General features: G+C 40.5%; 1 protein-coding gene across 6 annotated transcripts in view; it reads right to left on the bottom strand.

Moving 5' to 3' along the window:
• Nucleotides 1-6080: 6080 nt before the first annotated feature.
• Nucleotides 6081-22081, bottom strand: part of SLC16A4 (solute carrier family 16 member 4) — a 29586-nt gene continuing 13585 nt past the window's right edge. For 5 of the 6 annotated variants that reach the window (XM_027856688.1, XM_027856693.1, XM_027856692.1 and 2 more), the window contains 4 exons: nucleotides 21896-22057; nucleotides 20450-20887; nucleotides 17351-17562; nucleotides 13551-16289 (listed from right to left, as the gene is read on the bottom strand). In XM_027856688.1, the coding sequence (XP_027712489.1) occupies nucleotides 16035-16289; nucleotides 17351-17562; nucleotides 20450-20887; nucleotides 21896-22057 (1067 nt within the window). In that variant the 3' untranslated portion in view covers nucleotides 13551-16034. Of the gene's footprint in view, nucleotides 7781-13550; nucleotides 16290-17350; nucleotides 17563-20449; nucleotides 20888-21895; nucleotides 22058-22081 lie in introns of those variants that run through there. The other variant, XM_027856689.1, reaches the window with a different exon arrangement.

The raw sequence follows: 22081 nt of genomic DNA, 5'->3' as shown, positions 1-22081 counted from the left end.
TGTGTGTGTGTGTGTGTGTGTGTGTGTGTGTGTGTGTGTGTGTGTGTGTAATTACAGATTGCTTTCCAGAATGGTCTGGAAATTCAAAACTTCCACCAACACTGATGTGTTCACCTTTCCATAGCACTTCCAACATTAATGACTCCCATGTTTTGTCATATCTGCCCATTTACTGGGTATGAGGTAGAAACTCACAGTTGTTTTGATTTGCATCTTTTATCAGTGATTTTTTAGCATCCTTTTATATGATTGCTAACTGTTTACAGTTTTTCTTTTAAGAACTCTTTGTTCATAATCTTAGACCACTTACTTTTTGGAATGAATTGCCTTTGTATTTATATGTTTCTATTGGTTAGCTGTCCTTGGATATTGGGCCCTTGTCAGAGATATTTTCACACATCTCATAAGTTTCAAGTGTCTGAGGCTGGATTTGAACTCAGGTCCTCCTGACCCCAAGGCCAGAGCTTTATCTACTGCACCACCTAGCTGCCCCTTATAACTTTTATTTTTAAATTTCTCCCATATCCTTCTCTCCCACTCCAGAGCACCATTCCATATAACAAAATATTTTTTAATAAAAACAAGAAAATGAGCAAAGCCAACTGATACATCAAAAGAATCTGCAAACATAGGTAGTATTTCATATCCTGGGCCCCAGTGCATGAGGGAAGTGCGATATCTTCTCATGTTCTCTGGGGCCATGGTGGTTTTGTGGTGGTTCTTTCCATTTACCTTATTGTCATTGTGTGTGTTTTCCTGGCTCTGCTTGCTTCCTTCTGCCTCAGGTTTTCATTATATTTGTTATCTTAACACCTCATTACAATCACATACCACACTTGGTTTAGCTATTTTAGTCAGTAAGCATCCACTCTGTCTCTAGTTCCTACCACAAAAGGTGTTGGTAGTGTATGTAGAACCTTTCTTTTTGTCAGTGACCTCTTTGGGCAGGTCCCTAATAGGAGGACTTCCGAATCGAGGGGCAGGCCTCTTTAGCTGCGTAATTACAAATTGCTGTCCACAGTGGCTGTGCTAATTCACAGCTTCAGAACAGGGCCAGTGTGTTTATCTTTCCATGACCACTCCAGCAGTTTCTTCTGTTTCCATATGTGACCTCTTTGCCAGTGTGAGATCTATGGGTTGTACTGATGAACATTTCTCTTATTAGTGCTTTGGGATTTTTTCACTTGGTTATTTGCAGTTCTTCTACTGAGAGCTTTTATTTAATTTTTTTGACCATTTCTCTATTGGGGAATGGCTTTTGTCATGGGTAGGACAATAGGAGACAAATTCACAGCCAAACAAGAGACAGAGGCAATTACAAAAGCCAACATTGATAATATTTGTTACATGACATTGAAGAGCTTTTGCACAAACAGAATTCATATGTCTAGGATTAGAAGGGAAGCAGTTGACTAGGGTAAAAAACCTGTTTTACTAGATAAATCTGAAAAGGGTTTGGTATTTGTGTGTGTGTGTGTGTGTGTGTACATACCACCTACCTTCTTAACCCATCTTGTATTTTATTTATGCAAAAGTTTTTAAAATTTAGTTTAATTTTTAGCCAGAATTATCTACTTTTGTTTTTTTTGGTCCCCCCCCCAAAAAAATTGCCCCCCGCCCCCAACAGTAGCAGTGAAAGATATTAAATCTGCCTTTTTTCTGTTTCTGCAAGTTCTAACTGCACTAAATTTTATTTCATTAGTTTTACTACAAAGTTTCAACCTGTTGACATCTTTTTGAATCTCGGCACTAAACAATGCACATATTAGTAGGTCATTTAGGTAATAACTAGCTAAGCTCAGAGAATTTTCAGGTAAAATTAACATCAATCAGCAACTATTTATTAAGCTCCTGCTGTGTGTCAGGCATTATGCTAAGTGCTAGGGATACAAAAAAGACAAAACTTGATCCTTGCCCACAAGGAGTTCCCATCTAATAGATGTATACAGTGTAAATGGAAGGCATTCTCAGAGGTAAGGCATTATTGGAGAGGGGCCCGTTTGAGAATCATTCCTAGAGCTTTAAATTTGATAGGGTATAGCAAATATTACAGATCAGTGTGGTACCTGCCCCATTTGCATATATGAATGTCAATATGGAAATGAATTAATGAGCCCTTGTTGAACGTAGAAAAATAGGCAGAGCCATTTTCACTGAATGAAAATTTATTAAGGTATTTATTAAGCACCTACTATGTGCCAGCAAGATCTAGTGTAAGACCTTCTTTGTGTGTGACTGAGGTGGGGTGGAAGAAAATGGGAAGCGAGCAGGTTGAGGAACTAAGTGATCCATGGTGTTTGAGGGAAGAGGGTGGGGTGGGGAAAGGAATAAGCATTTTTGTAGTCCATACTATGTGCCAGACACTGTGGTAAGCACTTTACAAATAAATAATTTGATCCTCCCAACAATATAATTACATACATATATATATATATGTACGTGTGTGTGTGTGTGTGTGTGTGTGTGTGTGTGTATATATATATGTATCAATACTATATACAGGATTAAGTAAGAAATCATTGAAAGAGGGAAGGCAGTAGAATAAAGAGGGCTTAGGAAAGGCTTCCTACAGGAAATAGGATTTTAGTTGGGTCAGCAGGGAAGTGAAGAAGGAGAGTGTTTCAGGCATGAGGCACAGCCAAAGAGAATGCCCACATCCTGGAGGTGGAGAGTCTTGTTCATGAAATGGCCAGGAGGCCAGTGTCACTGAATCAAAGCATACATTTTGGGAAATAAGGTATAAAAAGACTGGAAAGGTTAGGAGGGGGCAAAGTTACGAAGGTCTTATGAAAACCAGGTAGGACATTTTGTATTTGCTCCTGGGTGTTATACAGAGCTACTGGACTTTGAATAGGGGTGTGTATATGATGTGATCAGTCAGATCTGTGTTTTAGGAAAATCGCTGGTGGCTCAGTGGAGGATGGATTGGAGTGGAGAGAGACTTGAAGCAGGGAGGACCCCCCTCTCCAGCAGCTATTGAAGTAATCCAGGCATGAGGTGATAAGGGCTTGCACCAGAGTGGGGTCTATGCCAGAGGAGAAGGGGGTGAATTCGAGAGATGTGGCAAAGGTAAACTTGAAAGGCCTTGGCAATAGCTTGGATGTCAAGAGTGAGATGTGAGAGTCCAGGATGACTCCTAGGTTGTGAGCCTAAGGGATAGGAAGATGGTGTTGCCCTCTGTAGTAATAGGGAAAGGGGTAAGGGGGGAAAATCACAAGTCCTGTTTTGGACATACTGGGTTTAAGATGTCTACTAGACTTAGTTTGAATGTCTCAATGGCAGTGGGAGATGTGAGATTGGAGCAGAAAAGAGATTTGAGGACAGTCAGGACAGATAGAAATGGTAATTAAATGCATGGGAGCTGCTGGAATCACCAGGTGAAGTAGTGTGAAAGGAGAAGGGACAGAACCTGGAGGGACAGCTGTGCTTAGAGGGTGTGATCTGGATGAGGACCCAGATAGACAGGAAGACAACCACGAGAGAGATATCCTGAAAACCTAGAGAGAAGGGAGTCTCGAGGAGAGTGTGATGCACAGTGTCATAGACTGCAGAAGAGGTCAAAGAGAGTGAGAATTGAGGGGAAAACACTATTAGATGTGGCTACTATGAGGTCAGAAGTCAGATTGTAAGGAGTTAATGAGTGAGAGGAGAGAAAATGTAGAAAATTGTAGACAGCCTTCTCAAGAAGTTTAGCCACAAAGGACAGAAGAGATGACAGGATGAGAGTGAGTTCCGAAGGAACAAGTGAGGCTTTTTTGAGGATGGGGGAGACGCAGTTTGTAGACAGTAGGAAATGAGCCAGTAGACAGAGATTGAAGAGGCAGAGTGGAGATGACAGAAGGGGCATTCTGTTGGAGGAGACAGGATGGGTTGGGATCACTTGCACGTAGAGGAGTTTGCTTTGGGGAAGAGTAAAGCCACCTCTTTGTATGAAAGTGGGGTGATGGAGAAGAGAGTGTCAGAAGGCATCAGTGATAGGAGATGAGGAGGGAGCCCATGGTGAATAGTCTCAATTTTATTTTTATTTTATTTTTTAATTTTTAGTAAAATATGAGACAAGGTTCTCAACTGAGAAGGGAGGGGAAGAAAGAGCCCTAGGAGGTTTGAGGAAGGATGAAAAAGTTTGGAAGAGCCACAGTGGAGGGTGGGAGGAGTTGATGAGGGAGGTATAGTAGGATTGCTTAGCAGCAGTGAGGGCCCAGTTGAGGTTGTGTAACATCAATTTGTAGTGGACCCAGTGAAAAATTGTGTGATTTTTCTCCACCTTTGTTCAGCATGTATGAAGGAGAGAAGGTAGTGAATGGAATGGTGGGCGTGATGAGTGATCCAAGGCTAAGTGAGACTTTTCTTTGGGTAATCAGTGTTATAAGGGGGCTAGGGATTAAAGAGAAGGGGACAGTATAGAGTTGAACTTGGTTTCCCAGAGGGTCAAGATGGGGAGAAAAGGAGAGAGTTTGCTAGTGTAGGGGAGATGTCCTGGAGAGAATTGAGGGGCCAAGCACCTACTATGTGCCAGCCACCTACTATGTGGGTGATGCAAGATCTAGTGTAAGACCTTCTTTGTGTGTGACTGAGGTGGGGTGGAGGAATATGGGAAGCTAGCAGGTTGAGGAACTAAGTGGTCCATGGTGTTTGAGAAAAGAGGGTGGGGTGGGGAAAGGAATAAGCATTTTTGTAGTTCCTGCTATGTGCCAGGCACTGTGCTAAGCACTTTACAAATAAATCATTTGATCCCCCCGACAATCCTATAAGGTAGATACTGCTCTCATGGGACTCCATTTTACAGTTGAGGAAACCAAGACAAACAGAAGTGAAGTGACTTTCTCACGGTCACATAGCTGGTTAAATATCTCAGGCCAGATTTGAGCTGAGGTTTTCCTGACTCTCGGCCCAGCGCTCTATCTGAGAATCAGTAGGTATGTTGAAATGCCTTTGTATGAAGGTAGGAGTTGGGGAGGAGAGAAGAATTGTGAGTCAGGTATTGAACTTATTGAGGAAGGAAGGAAGGAAGCGGAGTAACCTAGAGGTATGTGGACAGCAGCTACCAGGATTTTGATTGGGTGGTAGATAGATTTTGTTTTACTTACTTTTTCTTCAAATAAGTCATTGCTCAAAGACAGCTAGGTGGCTCTGTGGATAGAGCACTGGACTTGGATGACTTGAGTTCAATTTAGCCTCAGACACTAGCTGTGTGACCTTGGGCATGTCACTTAGCTCTGTTTGCCTCAGTTTCTGCGTGGGGATAATAAAATGGGGATCATAGCACCTACCCTACCAGGGTTGATGTGAGGATCAAATGTCATCATAATTGTACAGTGCTTAGCATAGCTCCTGGTATATAGTAAGTGCTATAAAAATGTTGGCTGTTATTATTGAAACACGTGAAGAAAAATCCAGAATTGGAGGCCAGTTTTGAACCCAGGTCTATCTGACATGGAGGCCAACTCTCTCTACACTAGGTTTTGTCTCTCTGTAGTTATATTGCTATTATTTATAAGCCAGAAAATAAAGTTCGCTCGTTTCTTGCCACCATGATGCTACTGCGAAGTTTTGGCATGTTTTCTTCGCATTAAGGTAATATCTGCCACTCTGAAGGCGTGCAGTGTTTAACTAGCTTTCAATTTGCTGTTTTTTTAAAGCTAGGAAAGCAAGAAAAAAGTGATAACCTTTCTAGGAAAAACTTTAAAGCAAGAGAAACAACTTTATTATTCTTTCTGAAGAAAGTACAGGTGACTGATGTACTTGAAAAATATAGCATGTTTTAAAATCAAGTTAAGAGAAAATAAAGTGAATATTGTTCAAGGGAATATGCTTTATGTGATCTGTACATTATAATACATAGGGCTATATTTTTAATAAGTTCTAGCCTAGATGCTTCAGCATTAACTTTCTACCTAAACAGTCCTTTCTTTGATCAATTTAAATTATCTGACAGACCCTATAGACCCAGTTGTTGGAAAGTCTTCAGAAGTTAATTATTTTAATTTGCCTGTTGGGGGCAGCCAGGGTGGCTCAGTGGATAGAGCGCCAGCCCTGAAGTCAAGAGGACCTGAGTTCAAATTCAGCCTCAGACCGAACACTTGACACTAGCTATGTGACCTTGGGCAAGTCACTTAACCCCAATTGCCTAAAAAATAAATAAATATACAAATGATTTGCCTGTTGTTCCTTTATATTGGGAACACATTATGTGTCATTTTTCTCGAGCAATTTTTAGGTGCATTGCAGTCTCTCCTGTCCAGTTCAAGGTGCGTCGTGATACTTCTAGCATTTGAAGAGCCTGATCTCTGCTAACAAGAGTTAGAATGGTTTAGTTAGAGAAGATGATCACTGTCTGCTCTAGCTTTGACTCATGGTCATCCCAGTAACTGTAGTGTCTCATTTTTACCATCTGTGAAATGGGCATATTTCGTTCTTTCTGACTTATTGAAATGTCCTAAGGAAAAAGAACATAAAGAGGTATTTTGAGTTCTTAAGAAAATGCGCTATGTAAACTGACTGTTGTGGTTATCATATTTATTAGAGTTGTTTAGCTAAATATAGATCTTATAAAATATACATGTAAAGTAGCAAATGAGTGAGAAAATGTCAACCACGATTGGAAATTACAGAGAGCACAATTATAGAAATCCTTAGCTTTTTAATAAAAGTCCTAGAGCGTAGGCTCTTCTAATCTTTAAGCCATGCAGATGATAAAGGTACTGTCTTCTAGAGAAAGAGACTCGTAGAGTCTGTGTGAATCTGAATTAAGAATGGAACTGTTCTTTAACTGGTCCTGCTTCCCAGCACCTCAGAAGGGACCTGCGAGTGAGGCAGTCCCCGAGGGACTTCTCTAGGGGTGTTTGTCCTTTTAGGGAGGTGCAGTTACTGCTCTAGGCAAAAAGCTGTCTGAGGGAGGAGGGGCAGTTCTGTTCAGCCACTAATCTGTCCACTGCTGTTTTGTGCCCGTGTTGCTGAGGATGCTAGCCCCACTTTATTTCTCCCCTTGAAGGGAAGCAAACCATCAGCAAAAAGATTTGGTCCACAAGCTTAATTGACCCAGTGTGGTGAATGTTAATAAGCTGACACAAAAAGGAGGGGAAAACATATCAAGCTAGAATGTGTGTGCCACAAAGAAATTAAACCATCATTCTGGTTCCAAAGAAACACTGAATTCAAGCTAGGATAGTGGTTCTCTTGATTAGCTTTGTGGGAAAATAATAGTGCTTTACAGGAAGAAAAAAGATGCTTTAAATGATTTGGAAACAAATTACAAATATATTAAAATCTTTTTGCAAGTCAATGTATAAATAAAAATGGAAAAATCCAGGATCATATGTTGGACTAATTCTGTTTAGATCTAATTTGCCATTTATTTGAACCACAGGACTATTGATTTTAGAGTTGTCTGGTGGTGGCAGAATACTAGTCCACACTGACACGGATTAGATTAGACCACTGTAATTAAACTGTAATTTTAGTTGAAAGTCTAGTTTTAACTTCTTCATTGGCTAAATAGAGATAGCTTTTTCTTAATGCCAGTCAGGGATCTCTCTCTCTCTCTTTCTCTCTCTCTCTTTGTTTTTGTTTTTGTTTTTCCGGGCTTTAGTGATTGTAGGTTTTAGTTTGAACCTTTTGTTTTGCTGCTACTTGGTTGGAGTCGTCCTCTGCTGCTCAGCCCGTCTCTTTGCCCATCTCGTGGCCAGGGGCACAAAGAACAGAGGAGCTGACGAGAGCAGATAGCACGTCCCAGAAAAGAAAAAGGAATGGGCGTATGTCTGGGTGTTGTCATGTAGCCAACCTGAAAAGAAAGAGAAATTTCTATGAAGGAGACTGTCCTTGACAATGAAAAAGTAAAAGACTCTTCTTGACCAGAACCTACTTGAAAGAGCTGTATTGTCCTTCAGTTATCAGGAGCTTAGTTAGGTTTATTTGGGACCTCACATAGACTTCATCAACTCAGTCAAGACTTAAGCCAAAATTTGGAGATTTAAAAAAATGAGATTCAATTTTGAAAATGACACGCAGGTGACGTAAACATCAGAGAATTCAGAGTATGGTACTTGAAACCATGAAAAACTATTCTGTATAGCCTCTGATACATTTAGAGTTCTCTTTAATGGAAGTATATTTAAGATAAATTCCATATACATTACAACCTAATTTTAAGAAAACTGAGGTTTACTCTGGTATAGGATAAAGTGTCCAGAATTCACATTCTAAAGGTTATCACAGTGGGGTTCTACTCTCTACTGACATAGCAGATGACTAGGATGATGAAAGCCAGAGGAGATGCGTTTCACATTACTGTATAGCTTGATCAGGCTCTTATACTCTGTAGCCCTGATCTTGGTTCAGGGTATGTGACTTGCGGACCCGGCCGTTGCTAGAATGATTTTCTTGTTCCTGCCCTAAAGCAGCAGTATGACTCTGTGCTCTCATTGTTCTCCTGTCTGTAACTTCCTAAGTCATCTGAGTTAGCTGTGTTGGCAAAGGAAAGACTGGCCATCTCCTGTCTCCCACATTCTTGGGGGTTATAAAGAGAAACCTCCTGGGCCACATACCCAATTTTTTGTTGTTAGGCATCTGTTTGGCTTATGGAAGAATACACGTTGCTTATCACTACCTTCTGAATACACGAGGAAATTCACTATTTCTGAAGTCCAGTAAAACCTTGAGCCAACACTGTGGTCAACCTGTAAGTAAATGGACAGCTGAAGACAGGCCTATTTATTCCTTTGGTTCTCAAAAGAATGAACTTGGCTTTAGTGAGCTTTGCTAGCAATAGCCTAGAAGTGGTATTGATAGGCTAAAGGCACTCATTTTGTGTTTCTGGTTGTAAAAACACAACACAACTCTGTCATTCCATGAAAGTATCTCTTTTTCTTTCAAGTGATGGGTATGTTGGGTTGTATCACTTTCTGTTCCCTTAATTAGCTGTTCTAAAGAACTAAAAATGTATTTTTTGCTTCTGTTTTAGATTTGCCAGTGTGACAATTTATTTCTTAAAAAGCCCTAAAACTTAAATGAAATCAAGCTGCTTTTTATTTATTCTTTTCCCCCTTCTTTGGCTCTTTGGTCATCAGTAGAATAAAAGGTAACCTGGCTGTTAAAATAACCATTTTCAACCCACTCTACAAAAGGAAGGCTTCTTTGACAAGTTGGACTGATCATGACCAAACTACAAAACTTCAGATTTACTGATGTGGTCAACTCCCCATCTGGTTGCCACCAGCATGCCCTTCTTTGTGCCTTTTAAAGAGGAGGGTAGCTGGCAAAAATACTCACTTTTCTTATAATCTTTTCCCTTCAAATTCAATGATCTTAAAATTTTGGGAGAATCAAAAATAGATCTTTAGGGAAAGGTTGGTGATCTCTGGTCTGTGCACTTGAGGGCAGTTACGGATATTTTAAGGAAATATCTTGAATGTTGTTTAAAAATAGAGATGAAGATGATTGGGAGAAACAAGAAAGGAGGTGGAGAAGGAATTTGGCATCAGCCATTGGATTGGTATTGAGTTTTACAAGGAAGGTAGCCAGGTGATACGGCTAAGTAAAGATGAAATGTTTTAATGTGGCAGGTAGTTCTGGGGTAGATGTGTTTCAGAAAACTCTATATCAGAAAGGGCTTAAACAACCATATCAGTGCCTTTCCCCAACCTCATTTAACGAGTGAGGTCTATTCATCTCTTCTAGACTTTGCTGCCCAGAATGGCCGGTCAAGGGGTACTTGGTGGACTGCCAAGTCTAGCCAGGTAAGAAAACAGTAAGATCAGTTTGGCAGATTTATTAGGACTGGAAATGCTATTGATGCCTTTTACAGAGTATTCAGAATATTAGACAGTGGTAGTAAACCCTGACTCTAGAAGCTTCTAGATTGTTGGGGAGTCTAGAGTAGAGATGTGCAAGAGACATGGTTTGAGTTATGGGTCAGAAGGTGATACAGTCATGTTTGAGACAGGACTCGTGAAAGTCCTATGAGTCTGAGTGTCTGCTTTATGTTGAGTAGTGGATTACACCAGCCAAACTGCCTCTGCCCTGAAAGTTAGCTGATTTGTGCTACCTCCAGAGCAGCATCAGGGTTCTCATAGAGGCAAAATACAGGGCAGTGACTGTGCCCAGCTTATTTCTGTTTATGGCTATGGCACTTGGATCCTGCTGTTGTAATGCTTGGGCAAAAGAACTCCTCTTGGTTCAGTGTCCAGGATATTTTAAAGTCTTGATAGCGAAACTTGGCCCTGCAATTGAAAGCAAGGTGCTTTGAATGCTTTTGGAGACATCAATGTGCCCAGGGTCCCCAGGAAAAGTCCTGAAGAAAGACAGACTAAACTACGTACTTTTACGAAGTCTTAATTGAGTAATCCTTTTCATTAAATTGTTAGCTGCAGGATTCCCTAGAGATTTGGGCCTTGGCAGTACCTTGAATATAATAAATGCTTGTTGAATTGTGTTGAGTGTTGGAGTGAGCTTTCCTAAATTTATTTCACAGGGAGTACTGTTTGCTATTCCTGTTCTCTCACATCTTCAGCCTGAACTGAAAAGCCTCACACTTTAAAAGATACACCTGCCTCTTTCCTGGAAGGTATTAGGCACATTAAAATTCCTCCCACCCACCTTCTCGACATGCCTGGGGATGGGTTATCCCCTACGTAGGAACTCTCAAGTTGCTATAGCTGTTTATCAAGCCTGACCCTTGTGGGGACCTGGGGCCCCAGAGGACCCTGCATAAATAGTCTCTTCCTTGTCCAGCAAGGGAGTGTTCTGCCTATAGGCTCTGTGTGTGTGTGTTTGTGTGTGAGCTTTTATCTGACGCTGCAGGCTATGCTTTTTTTTTTTTTAAAGGCAATTGGGGTTAAGTGACTTGCCCAGGGTCGCACAGCTAGTATGTGTCAAGTGTTTGGTCTGAGACTGGATTCGAGCTCAGGTCCTCCTGACTTCGGGGCTGGTGCTCTATATACTGCACCACCTAGCTGCTCTCAGGCTATGCTTTTATTACAAGCAATTTATTGTTGATATCATTTGTTTTTATATCACCTACATTTCCCATTGTATTTTCCCAGTCCACACTAAGGCTTTAGTAGTTTATGTCATTTGTCTTGCTAAGCACGTGACATTTTGTGGGGAAGGAGAGTCTCCCTTTTTAGTGGAGAGTGCTCTGGTCCTCCGTCTACTACCTATTGGCCAGATGACCCTGGGGTGGTTTTTTTAACCCTCTCAGTGCCCCCAGGAGACTGACTAAAAGTTCCAGAGAAGTTTCTGATTCTTATTGGTAGGAGCTCTTCCTCCTAACAGTAAAATCTATCCTGGACCAAAAAGAAAAGTTACGGGCATACTTAGGCACTTTGGAAATGTTCTTTCATTTTGATTTAGGGACTCATGAACTTCAGGAGAGCTGAGCCTTACAGGATTCTGATATGTTGGCAAGAACATCTTTATGTAAATAAAGTAATTTACAGCTTCTCTTTCTGTTGCTGCGGGGGACAGTAGATGCCTTGTGATGTCACCTAGCAGAAAGGATGCTGCTATAAGCCTCTGCCTTCCTTCCCCCTTCACCCATTTGGGAATCAAGGATAGTGGGTTTCAAAAGATCAAGAACATCAGACTAAAAGATTGAAAAGTTCAGCAAATTAGTGATCAGTACCTGAAATCAAGTCTCAAGTGGCTGGTGAAGACTAGTGAAATTCTGGGTGTGGGTGTGGTTAGGGTTAGTAGAAATTTTTTAGTATGAGTAGAACTGTTCTAATACTCCAAGGAGGAAGGAGAGTGATAGAGAGCAAAGGTTCATTTTGCTAGCATTTCATAGGAAGTTGATATGATTTATCTGTGATTCTCCCCAAGTCACAGAATGTCATATCTGGAAGGGGCTTGAAGGTGATCTTGTCCGAAGATATTGAGGCCCAGAGGAGGACCGGGACTGGCCCTCTCGTTACCCATCTAGTTAGTGGCAGAACTTGGAGGAAAACCCAGGTCTTCTGACCGTTGAGAAGCACTAGGATTAAGTGATTTGCTCCTGAATGAGAGAGTTCATTATTTACCTGAGATTACGGTTAATTTGTAATTATTCATTTTGGAAACTGGATTCTGATAGAGAGGTTGCCCTGAATTCCACTATTGACTGGACAAATCATTTAACCTTTTTGGACCTCTACTTTAAAAAAAAAAAAAACCCATCAATTTCTTATAGTAGTTTCAAATAAAAATTCCACCCATCTTAAAGATAAGAAAATGGGGGGAGGAGGTTGAAGTGCCTCTCTGAAGCTTGCACCATAAGGTGGAGGAGCTAACACTTGCTGAGTTGCAGAATTTGAGGGTTGGAAGGGACATTAGTGGCTCTAGTCCAGACAGCCTCAAAGAATTCCCTCTACAAAATGCCTAACATGTGGACAGCCAGCCTTTTGTTTCAACACCTTTAATGAGGGGGAAACCCAAGACCTCTTGTAACAGCAAATTCCACATGTGTTGTAATTCATAGTTCTTTATGTTTGAATGAACTGCTATTGGTTAACTATTGTGATAAATGGCAACCTGTTGTTAACTCACTTTGTGCGTTATATTGTTCCTTCCGTAAGGGTTCACTCAGGCTTAATAAATATATGAGTGAATTTTTTTTAAACAATAACATTTTGGCAGAGAAAAAAAATCTTTAAAAGATGAGGTTGCATATTAATCTAATTTTTGTGTAACACCATAACTGCATTGGGAAAAAAACTACTTATTTTTGTACTTTATTGACAGGTAAGTTTTAATTCCAGTCCTTGACGGGGCAGTTTAACAAATTTGAGCTTTTAGCAGTTTGAGATTAGTCACATGCCATGGATGGAGCATGAGGAATTGCAGGTAAGTCAATTTCTTTTTTGCTTTGTATTTGTATTTAGGATATGATGACTATTTGTTTCATAGCCTGCCCAGGTTTGTCCAAGGTGTTACATTTTCTTTCAGATTTACCTAAATCAATAGAGACTTACTAGGAAGGCTAATAATCAGAGAATACAGAATGTTTTGAGGTTTGAGCAATCAGAGGTTAAAAAAATTCCCAGGGTCACCTGGCCAGTAGGTAGCAGAGCCTAGTGACATAGTTTGGGTCAAGGAGAAGGATATTTGACTCTATTCTCAAGGGCAGTCCTAGGATTAACCCAGGGTGAGTCTGGGAGGTCCACTTCAGGCTGGGATCTTGCCAAGTACGCCCTGAAGCAGAGCCAGGCTTCTTGAAGCTCTCTCTGGTGTATTTCTGAGACTTGACAGAGATCAGATTGACTTTCTGGGGTTGGAAAAGTTGGTGGTGAGCAATATCAGTTTGTTTTTATGATCTACCTGTAGTGTTCTCTTGGGTACTCATGCAATACACATGCATCAGTAACTTTTAGTTAAGTTTTCCTTATGAATTTATCTACTCTTTATTCTTACATCCATAGTTAAGAAATGGATGAAATAATTTTTATAAATCCTTGAAAGCATATGTCAATATGCTTAGACTTTCAAACGGTATAAATGCAATTATGTTATATCTCAAATTTCCCACGCTCTTTGTTGGCCCTCATTCAATTGAAACAAATGATAAAGAACTAACTTTTTTTTTCCCTGTTTCACTTCCATACAGGAAGAGGGAAAATGAATTTTCTGGTAAGCTATTAACTAATTAATGTTCTGACTGGGGATCTGTGGGGAAAGTTGTTTTCTGTGGAAGAAGAATTATTATGTGACAGAGGGTCCTGGAAAGTCATAGTTGACTTAGCACGAAAGAGAACATTCTTTGTAATGTGCATTAAAAGAGTGGAAAGGCCCATCTTTGGCTTTGTTTCTGGCATTTTGTCATAGATAATTCTTAAGACAAATCCTGTTGAAAAATCCTGTCCCTGTTGAAAAGACTTGAGTCAGTCAGTGGTTTAATATTTCTGCTGCTGCTTCACTGCTCAGCATTGGAGTAGGGATGAGAGACATACATCTGACTGCTGCTGTTCAAGAAAGGCCTTCCCAGTCAATTGTGTAACCAGGAAGATGCTGGAGGATTCTCCCTTCTGCTGCTTCTAATCAGGTCAGCACTGCTGTCAGGGAGAGGGGTTTAGCATAATTTTGTTTGAGCTGCCATAGTAGTTAGAGTGAAATTAAATCAAACAAGCCCCTAGACTCAAAGATCCTTATACAAAAACATTTGCTTTCTAGCAATAACCTTATCCCTTTCCTTGACTATAAGAAAAATTAGAATTTAAGATTTATGGGTTTTTTGTTTTCAGAAAAAAAAATACATCCATAGGTTATGGCACAGAGTTTGGAAGTTAGAACGTTTCTTGTGATTTCTCTGCTTACCCTCTTTCTAAGTATTTTGTTTTGTAATTCTCCCTTTCTTCCTGTCCTTCCTCTTACCCCTCAAGCCCTTCTTTTAGTTGTCCAATTTGCTGAAATCTTTAAATTTATTTTTAAAAGTTTAAACACATTAGAATTTCAGATCTCTGGATTCTACCTTTAGAATTATGAATGAAATTATATAATCTCTAGTTGCTATATTATTGAGAGACATTTCTTACCTTGTGCTCTTGACCTGAAAGGATTAGCCTACTAGGCAATATTCATATTACAGAGATGCAAACTAAATTCAGACTCTCATCAGTACTTGTTGATGTTGGCACTAACCATGCAAGCACTCTGTTGGGCACTTTCTGGTACTTGGCCTCCTCCCTATAGTTTCCTGTAAAACTTAATTCTGATACTAGATCTTAAAAATGCCAGTCTGTATTCCCCACATGAAATATAGATAGTGTTTTGCCAAATAGCATTTATCTTTGCAGGTAGAAGAAGGAGTGTTCAGAGAAAGGAATCTGGAATCTGGTTGTATAAATTTCCCTTTTCTCCATTTCACTATATGCAAACTTGGACTTTAAATGTAGTCCTGTGCATTTTTTCTTCTTCACATGTAACTTTCTTTCTTTAAAGGGACCCCCTAATTTAACTTCAGATGCTAAAATAAAATAAATTCAGATGCTAAAATAAAAATTCCCTTTTGATCTTTGCCCTTTATTGACTCTTAAATTTACAGTGTCTGAACGTTAAACTACCTAGGTGAAAAATGAAAGGTGCAAAATCAGATCCCTCCTTGTCTCCAATACTGGTCATGGCTGGAGGAAGCATAAAAGTGAGTTTCTAGTGGCTGTATTTTTACCAGATGTTTGGAAAGCTTTATATTTATTGTCTAGCATTCAAACATCTTCCCCTAAAAATTGTTCCTCACCCCCTCCAACTCTAGCTCTCAATATGTTGACCTTGTTTAAGAACAGATATCCAGGTGAGCATTTAAAAAAAAAAAGGTAAATTGAAGTTGGATTTTTAGTCTGGAGAAGTTAACAGAACGAAGCATAGACCTGCCGTCATTCTGCTCAGCTTTCCACATTTGTCAGGGCCCACATCTGCAAATGCTTTCCCCACAAGACTTTTCTGTCACGTTTTGTTCTAATCTTATTAGTCCAGATGATGTTTTACCCGCAGTTTCTCCTGAAAAGTCAAACGACTGATCTCCAGGCTGTTGTGGAATGATAAGAATCTAGGGAGACACCTTCACCATGGCCCTGCTGCAGAGGCAAGGACGCGACTGGTGAGGCGGAAACTGTTGGGAATCTGTCTCAGTGATGGTCTGGTCGTTCCCATGAGATCCATCCCAGTGAGCTGTTACCATGGAGCCTGAAAAGCTCTGTGTGTAGGGTAACAGCTGCCTATAACATAGTTGGGCCAAACTCTTTCCCCCAAACCTATTCCCTTGAGAAGACTGAATTCAGCAGGCATTTATTAAGCATGTAAGCACTGGGGATGTGAGGACAAAGCTGAAAAATGGCCCCTGGCCTCCTCTGTTTTGTAGGGGGTCTCACATATACACCAAGAAGTGAACAAAAGAATTTGAGGAGAGAATGACCGCTAACCTTTGTTGACCAGTAAAGACTTCCCATAGGAAGTGGCCCTTGAGCTGACCCCCTAAAGGAAGCCAGGGATTTTAAGAGGTGGAAATGAAGAGAAGGAGAGCATTACAGGCATGACTGAATCTGTAGGAGCGTAGAGTCAGAAGATGGAGCTCAGGTTTGGAGAATAGCACATAGATCATTTGGGGAAGAGGAGGAGGAAAAGGCAAGGAAACAAGTCAGGAATGAAATGGTTCCTTTTTGGTAGAATGTTGATAGAAACTTAGCATGTACCAATACTTTCCTGTTGATTCCCTTGGAAGGTAGATAATTACCTGCTATGGGTGGTCCAGAAAGAATAGCCACGCCAGCAAAAAACGCAGCAAACCCCAAAAACCGGTTTAGTGCAGAATTCCCAGCGAAATCAACCTGTTGGAATCAGAGGGCCATTGTTGGAGTATGAAAAAAAAAAATTGTTTCTGAAGAAATAAGTTGGTGTCATCCCAAGTTTTGTAAAAAAAATTCTTTTACACTAGGACTTACATGAAAATTTCAGAGATTCACAGTTCTGAGTGCTGAATTATCACAACCAAATTTCTCGTGTGTTTCATCAAAAAGCTGCAACCTGAAAGTACCTGAAGGAGGGGCTTGCCTCCAGGGTGCCATGTCCCATTTCATAGAGCTAAACTGGTGGTCTCCCCAAATAATTGGTAAGTAGCTGACATGTAGAAGTTGAGATTTTAGCCAGAGCTAATTTGAGGATGCTGTAAATAACCTGTTTTCTTGTGCTTTTTATTTGAGGTGTAGGCCTCCTAATCCACCTTGCATCCCTTAAGTAGGAAGCTGTGGCTGTGGAGTTCTTAGAGCCTCCTGGTGGCAGTGGTGAGGCCATTCTTGTGTTTGTGGGATTCTTTAAGTTTGTCCTGATTAGTAAGGTCAAAACTTAGCTATAGAGAGCCTGCTCCCATAGAGAGAAGAAGCCCTTGCTCATGATACTGGAGAAGGTAAATCCCTTGGGAAGCTCTCACCTGATTCCATATTGAATCCATGGCATATGGGCAGTGATGTTCAGGGCTTCCTGCCTCAAACTAGAAAACTGACACACAAGGTCAGGTAACACCCCCTTCTAACCCATGAATAAATCTCTATTTTTGCACCGTGTGAGGAAGCGAACACAGCTGTGCAGCCATGGGGCAGAGTGGATGTAAGGTGTTATCTATGGTGATAAAAAGAACAGATTTGAGGCTCCTCCTGAGTTTCCTTGCTCTCTTCAATCTCTTCCTTGCTTTGTGGGTAGAATAATTCTCTCCCAAGATGGATGACTGGACAGATCATTGACTGGGGTCTGCTTAGCCATCACAGGCCCCAGGACAGCTTTCTCTGGCCACCAGATTAATTTCTAATTTGAGTCTGTTTAGGGAGATCACAATAAAACGTTGCTTTTCCTTGATGTTTCTCTTCTAATAGTTTTAATGAGCGTGTCTACTCACCATTACAGGGAGCACCAGTGCCAAATAACAGCCACAGAAAATGGCAAAGAAGATGGAGTAGGTCATGAGTAGAGGAAATGTGGTGGCTAAAGGACCGAGCAGGTTAGTGATGCCACAGAGGACGAGGTAAGCCTTGTAGTAGTGATAGTTCTTGATCCAGTTTTGGTCAGCAACCCATCCAGACAGTAGCTGCATGAGTGTCTCTGTGATACCTGGAGAGACATGGGAAAAGATCCACATGAAAGCCTGGGCCTGATTTCCTCGTCTCCTTGAAGTGAGTGACTGCACGCAATGTCTTTGCGTGTATCATATGACTCAGTCTTTAGGCCAGGTGAGTAGTGTGAGTAACAGCTCCCTGGGAAGGGAACCAGGGAGAACAAATTAGCTTTATGTGTTCTGCCATTTGGATCTGGCTTTCACTTAAATATACACCCAGTGAAAGGCCTTAAAAGGAACTCTTTTCAGTCATGTTTCTTCTGATCGTCTCTAAAGGACTCAGTGCTGCAGAGCTTCAGGAGTGCCCTACTAGAGAAGAGCTGAAACAGACTGGGGACGTCCAGTAGCTCCCTTCACCCTGGCCCTCCCACCCCAGCGGGATTCTCTCTGTAGAAGAACGTTCTTTCCTCCAGTTTTCTTTCTGTCAAGGAAGCAGAAATCGCTGGGGAATCTCTTAGAACCTTCAAGTCAGTGTCCTCTTGGGCTCGGGAGGTTGGGAGAGGGAAAGGTGGTTAGAGTACAATTAATAAAGTTTTTTTAAAAAGGAAAATTGGGACTCTTTCTTATGACCTAATGTAAAATTTCGATAACCCATTGCTGTTGCCTGTTGTATTGCAACTGTTGGCAGTAGTGGTTTTAAGCATGACCTTGGAAAGAAACCAGAAGTACGCTGTCTTGCAGAACACTGGCTCCTTCACTGTGATCTCCTATACATTGATTGGGAGGCTGGAACATAAATCTCATTGTGATTTTTTTTTCTGGAGTAGTAGAACCTCATAAGCTTTCTTCTTGAAATCTGTTATCGTATTAGGAACGTATGTAAAATCAAGACATTCCAATCGAGGTGCATGGAGAAAATAAGTGGCATGTAGTTTTTTACTGTAGACAATATTTCTAGTTATATATTTATGTATTAGTTACAATTTATGTAACAAATTATCATAAGACTTACTTGATCCAGGAAACATAGTTATTTAAAAGCCCCAGACCATACTTTTTATCTCAATTTCACTAATTATAGGTAATGGAGGATTCCTACAGTTAACCCATTTTTGTTTCACACAGATGTATAGAGAAAGCCCTAGTGTAAATTTACAATATATATGAAAAGTTAACAATAAACATTTGTTAAGTGTCTACTCTGTGCAAAGTACTGTGCCAGGCACTAGGAATACAAAGACAATATGAAAAAATAGTCCCTGTACTCAAAATAGCTTGCATTCTACTGAGGAAATGCAACATTTGCATATATAATAAGGTGAAAAATAATCTGAGGAGGAGGAAAGCAGTAATAACTAAGGGCATCAAGAAAAGGTTCCTTCTCATGGGAGATAGAAGATGAGCTGAACCTTGAAGAAAGCTCAAGATAGCAGAAGGCAGGGGAGGAAAGATTCCAGCAAAGGGTAAAGTCTCAGGGCTAAGAGATGAGAAGCAGAGTGCAGGCAACATCAGCTAGGTCAGTAAACCAGCTGCCATTTTTTGTGTATTTTGTTTTCTGTGTGTAAGTATATTAATCTCATTTTGACTTTGAAATAGAACCATAGTGATGCAGCCAGCAGAGGGAGGATATGGATGTTTGAATACCCTGTGACTTAAGCAATTGTTGAATCAGCCTTGCAGATGATTATTAGAATGATCAGTCCTGTATACTAACTAATGGCTTCTGTCAATATACATTTCTGCATATCATTTCATGTTCTAATTGAAGGAGTGTAGTTGTTCTGCTGGAGCAAAGTGAGTTCCAATGCAAGTTTCCATAAATGCTAGTACAAAATACAAATAGAAAAAGGCATTAAGCTCTTATGATGTGCCAGCATCTGCTTACTGTTGGGGTTTAGGTACAAAAGCTAAATGTAGATGCCCTCAAGAAGCTTATATTCTAATAGGGGAAGAAAACACCTAGGGAAGTGGTAGCTAAGGAAGAGTGTTTTGGGCTGAGAATTCACAGGCCTAGTAGGAGTGTCCCCATAGAGGAGCTGATTGGTACACCTTTTCAAAAGCAATGACAGTATTGATTTGATTACAATAACCAGAGAGGGAGAAGTGGAAAAAATACAAATCAGTTATACTTGATATTTACTGAAATACAGTTATTTATAAAATGAATAATTAAAAGTTTGCAGTGTTTTACATGCAAACCTGAGGTAGGTGCTACAACTAATTATCCCCCTCTTACAGCTGAGGAGATGGGATCAAAGAAGCTGTGACATGCCTCTGATCATAAAGCTAGTGATAGAAGAAGGATTTGTCTTGGACCAATAATAAAGCGAGTCTTTATTATGGCTGGCTTAATTATGTTGGTTTAAGGAAAAAGGCACTGGATTGAACATCATAAGACCTGGGGTCTTGCTTGTCCCACTTTCACTAACTCACTTGCCTTGGGCAAGTCACTGAAACAGTGGGATTTCCTTTTCTCCTCTCTAGAATGAGGGAGGTTGGATAAGAGGATGTCTGAGACTAACCATCTCCAAAATCCCATAATTCTGTATAGGACTATCCTAATTCAATGAGAAATTGTATAATGATTCAGGGAGGAAAATATTTACTTATAAATGGGTCTTAGTGGCTAACTGTGCACATTGCCTGGCACATAAGCCCCAAATAAACAGTGGTTGACTTGACTAACTGGAACTCATCATTTAATAACATAGTTTCTGGAGATCTGTATTTAGAGAAAATCTTAAGTAGGACATTGAGAACTCTCTTCCAGGCCCTTCTTTATTCTTTTGTCGTCTCCCCTCTCCCCCCTTTCTTTTTTTGTTAGCCTTTTTCTTCAGAAAATGACAGGTTGGTCTTTAACAGAGTTAGGCCCATCTTTCCTTTTTAGTATAAGCTAACAGCCTGGAAAACAACCAGCATAAATTAAAGACTCAGTTTTCTTACCAGCCATTGAAATTAAATAGGAGGCATCCATGGTGTCGATCCCCAGAGTTTTAGCTCTTGCTACCAAATGGAAAGTAGGGATGAAATATGCCAGCTGACCGAATAGAAAGCACCAGGTGAATATGTAGAATAAAGGGTTCTTAAATAGAGAGGCATCAATGAGCTGCTTGTAAAATCGAGGCTTGTTGCTGAAGACCACTTCATCATTGTCTTGGCTTCCTGAGATTGCTGTCCCTTGACCAATTGGTTCATCCTTGCTGACTAAGCAGTTTCCATGGGAAGGCGGCTGTCCATCATTGCTGGCTGGCACTTCCAGTGGACTTTCTGCATCTGGACTTCTGGTAGCCATGTGCTCTTCCCTTTTGATGCTGATGGGTCGTAAGAGCATACTGGAGGGCACTAAATTTAGTGAGATCCCTCCAAATATTAGAAGGGTACCTAAGTAAAAAATACAGTTAATGTTTTAACTTTTGGTTATAGGTTCGGTAGACATTTCATTGTTAAAAGTTTTGAGCTGAAATAGTCTTATCTTAGTTTTGTACAGTGGTTCCAAAAGGTACCGAGAACCAGTTATTGTAGGTTTTTTGTCATATGTTACTGGTTTGTCTTGGATGTTAACGTCTCCTTTGGAGAATGATTACTGAATGTTGTCGCATCACTAATAAAGGTCTTTTGCAGAGCTGGGCCTGTGGACCCAGGTCCTCTGTGTATTTCAGTTTGATGGATACCTTGTTTTTTTACCAGCAAAGTCCCCATTAGTTTTCCCTTGTAACAACGAAAAACAGTTAAGCAAAACCAGAGTACACAGACCCTGCACTGACAGCACTGGTGACATCCTGTACTGTATTCTACCTCCGCTCCCCCCTTTCCCCCCAAGAAAGGGGGACCTCTGCCTCCTTTCTTTTCTAGGGTTATGAGGGGGTGTTTGTGTATCAAGAGTTGATTTTTATCCGCTTTTTCTTCCATTTATAAAATTTGTGAGTAGTAATAGCTAAAATGTTTGTTTACTGACATTAAGCTTAGAATCCGTTTTTCTTTTTCCTTCATTATTTGCTAATCTTAAAGGAAAAAATATTGGAAACTGGTGAGATGTAATTTTTCACTTGGTCATTTTCACAGTTGTACATTTCCAAGTTACACAGAGTGTTTCTCCCTGGTGACTGAACCCTGCTAGTTAATAAGAGATTGGGAATGAGCTCTCAAAGCTTCTGTCTGATGCCTGCTGGTAAGCACTGTAGATATTTAGAGACCTATCCCTCTAGAGAGTCCATCTCTAGGGAGTAGGAAATTAAGGGTCTTCCTGCTTCTACTCATTTCCCATTAAAGTGGTTGCCACAGCATCCAGCCATTAAGTTACCAAGGGAGAAAGGAATGTATTTTTAAAAATGCATTCCCGAGTCTAGCAGAGTTTAAAATGGCAGTAGAGCCATTGTCAGGGTGACTCACCCGGCCAGTCATATTCATCTATCAAGATTTTTGTGAGAGGTGCCAGCAGAAATGTCAGCCCCATCCCTGAACGAGCAACAGCAGTTGAAAGAGCCAGTCGTTTTTTGAAATATTTAGCAGTCATCACAGCAGCTGCATGGTATAAGCAAGCAGAGCCCAGACCTAAAAAAAGAAAGAGCAAGAACT

The sequence above is a fragment of the Vombatus ursinus genome, unplaced genomic scaffold (genome assembly GCF_900497805.2).
Source record: "Vombatus ursinus unplaced genomic scaffold, bare-nosed wombat genome assembly UNPS02011613.1, whole genome shotgun sequence".
Taxonomy (NCBI): domain Eukaryota; kingdom Metazoa; phylum Chordata; class Mammalia; order Diprotodontia; family Vombatidae; genus Vombatus; species Vombatus ursinus.
This window is presented reverse-complemented; position numbering and strand designations above follow the sequence as displayed.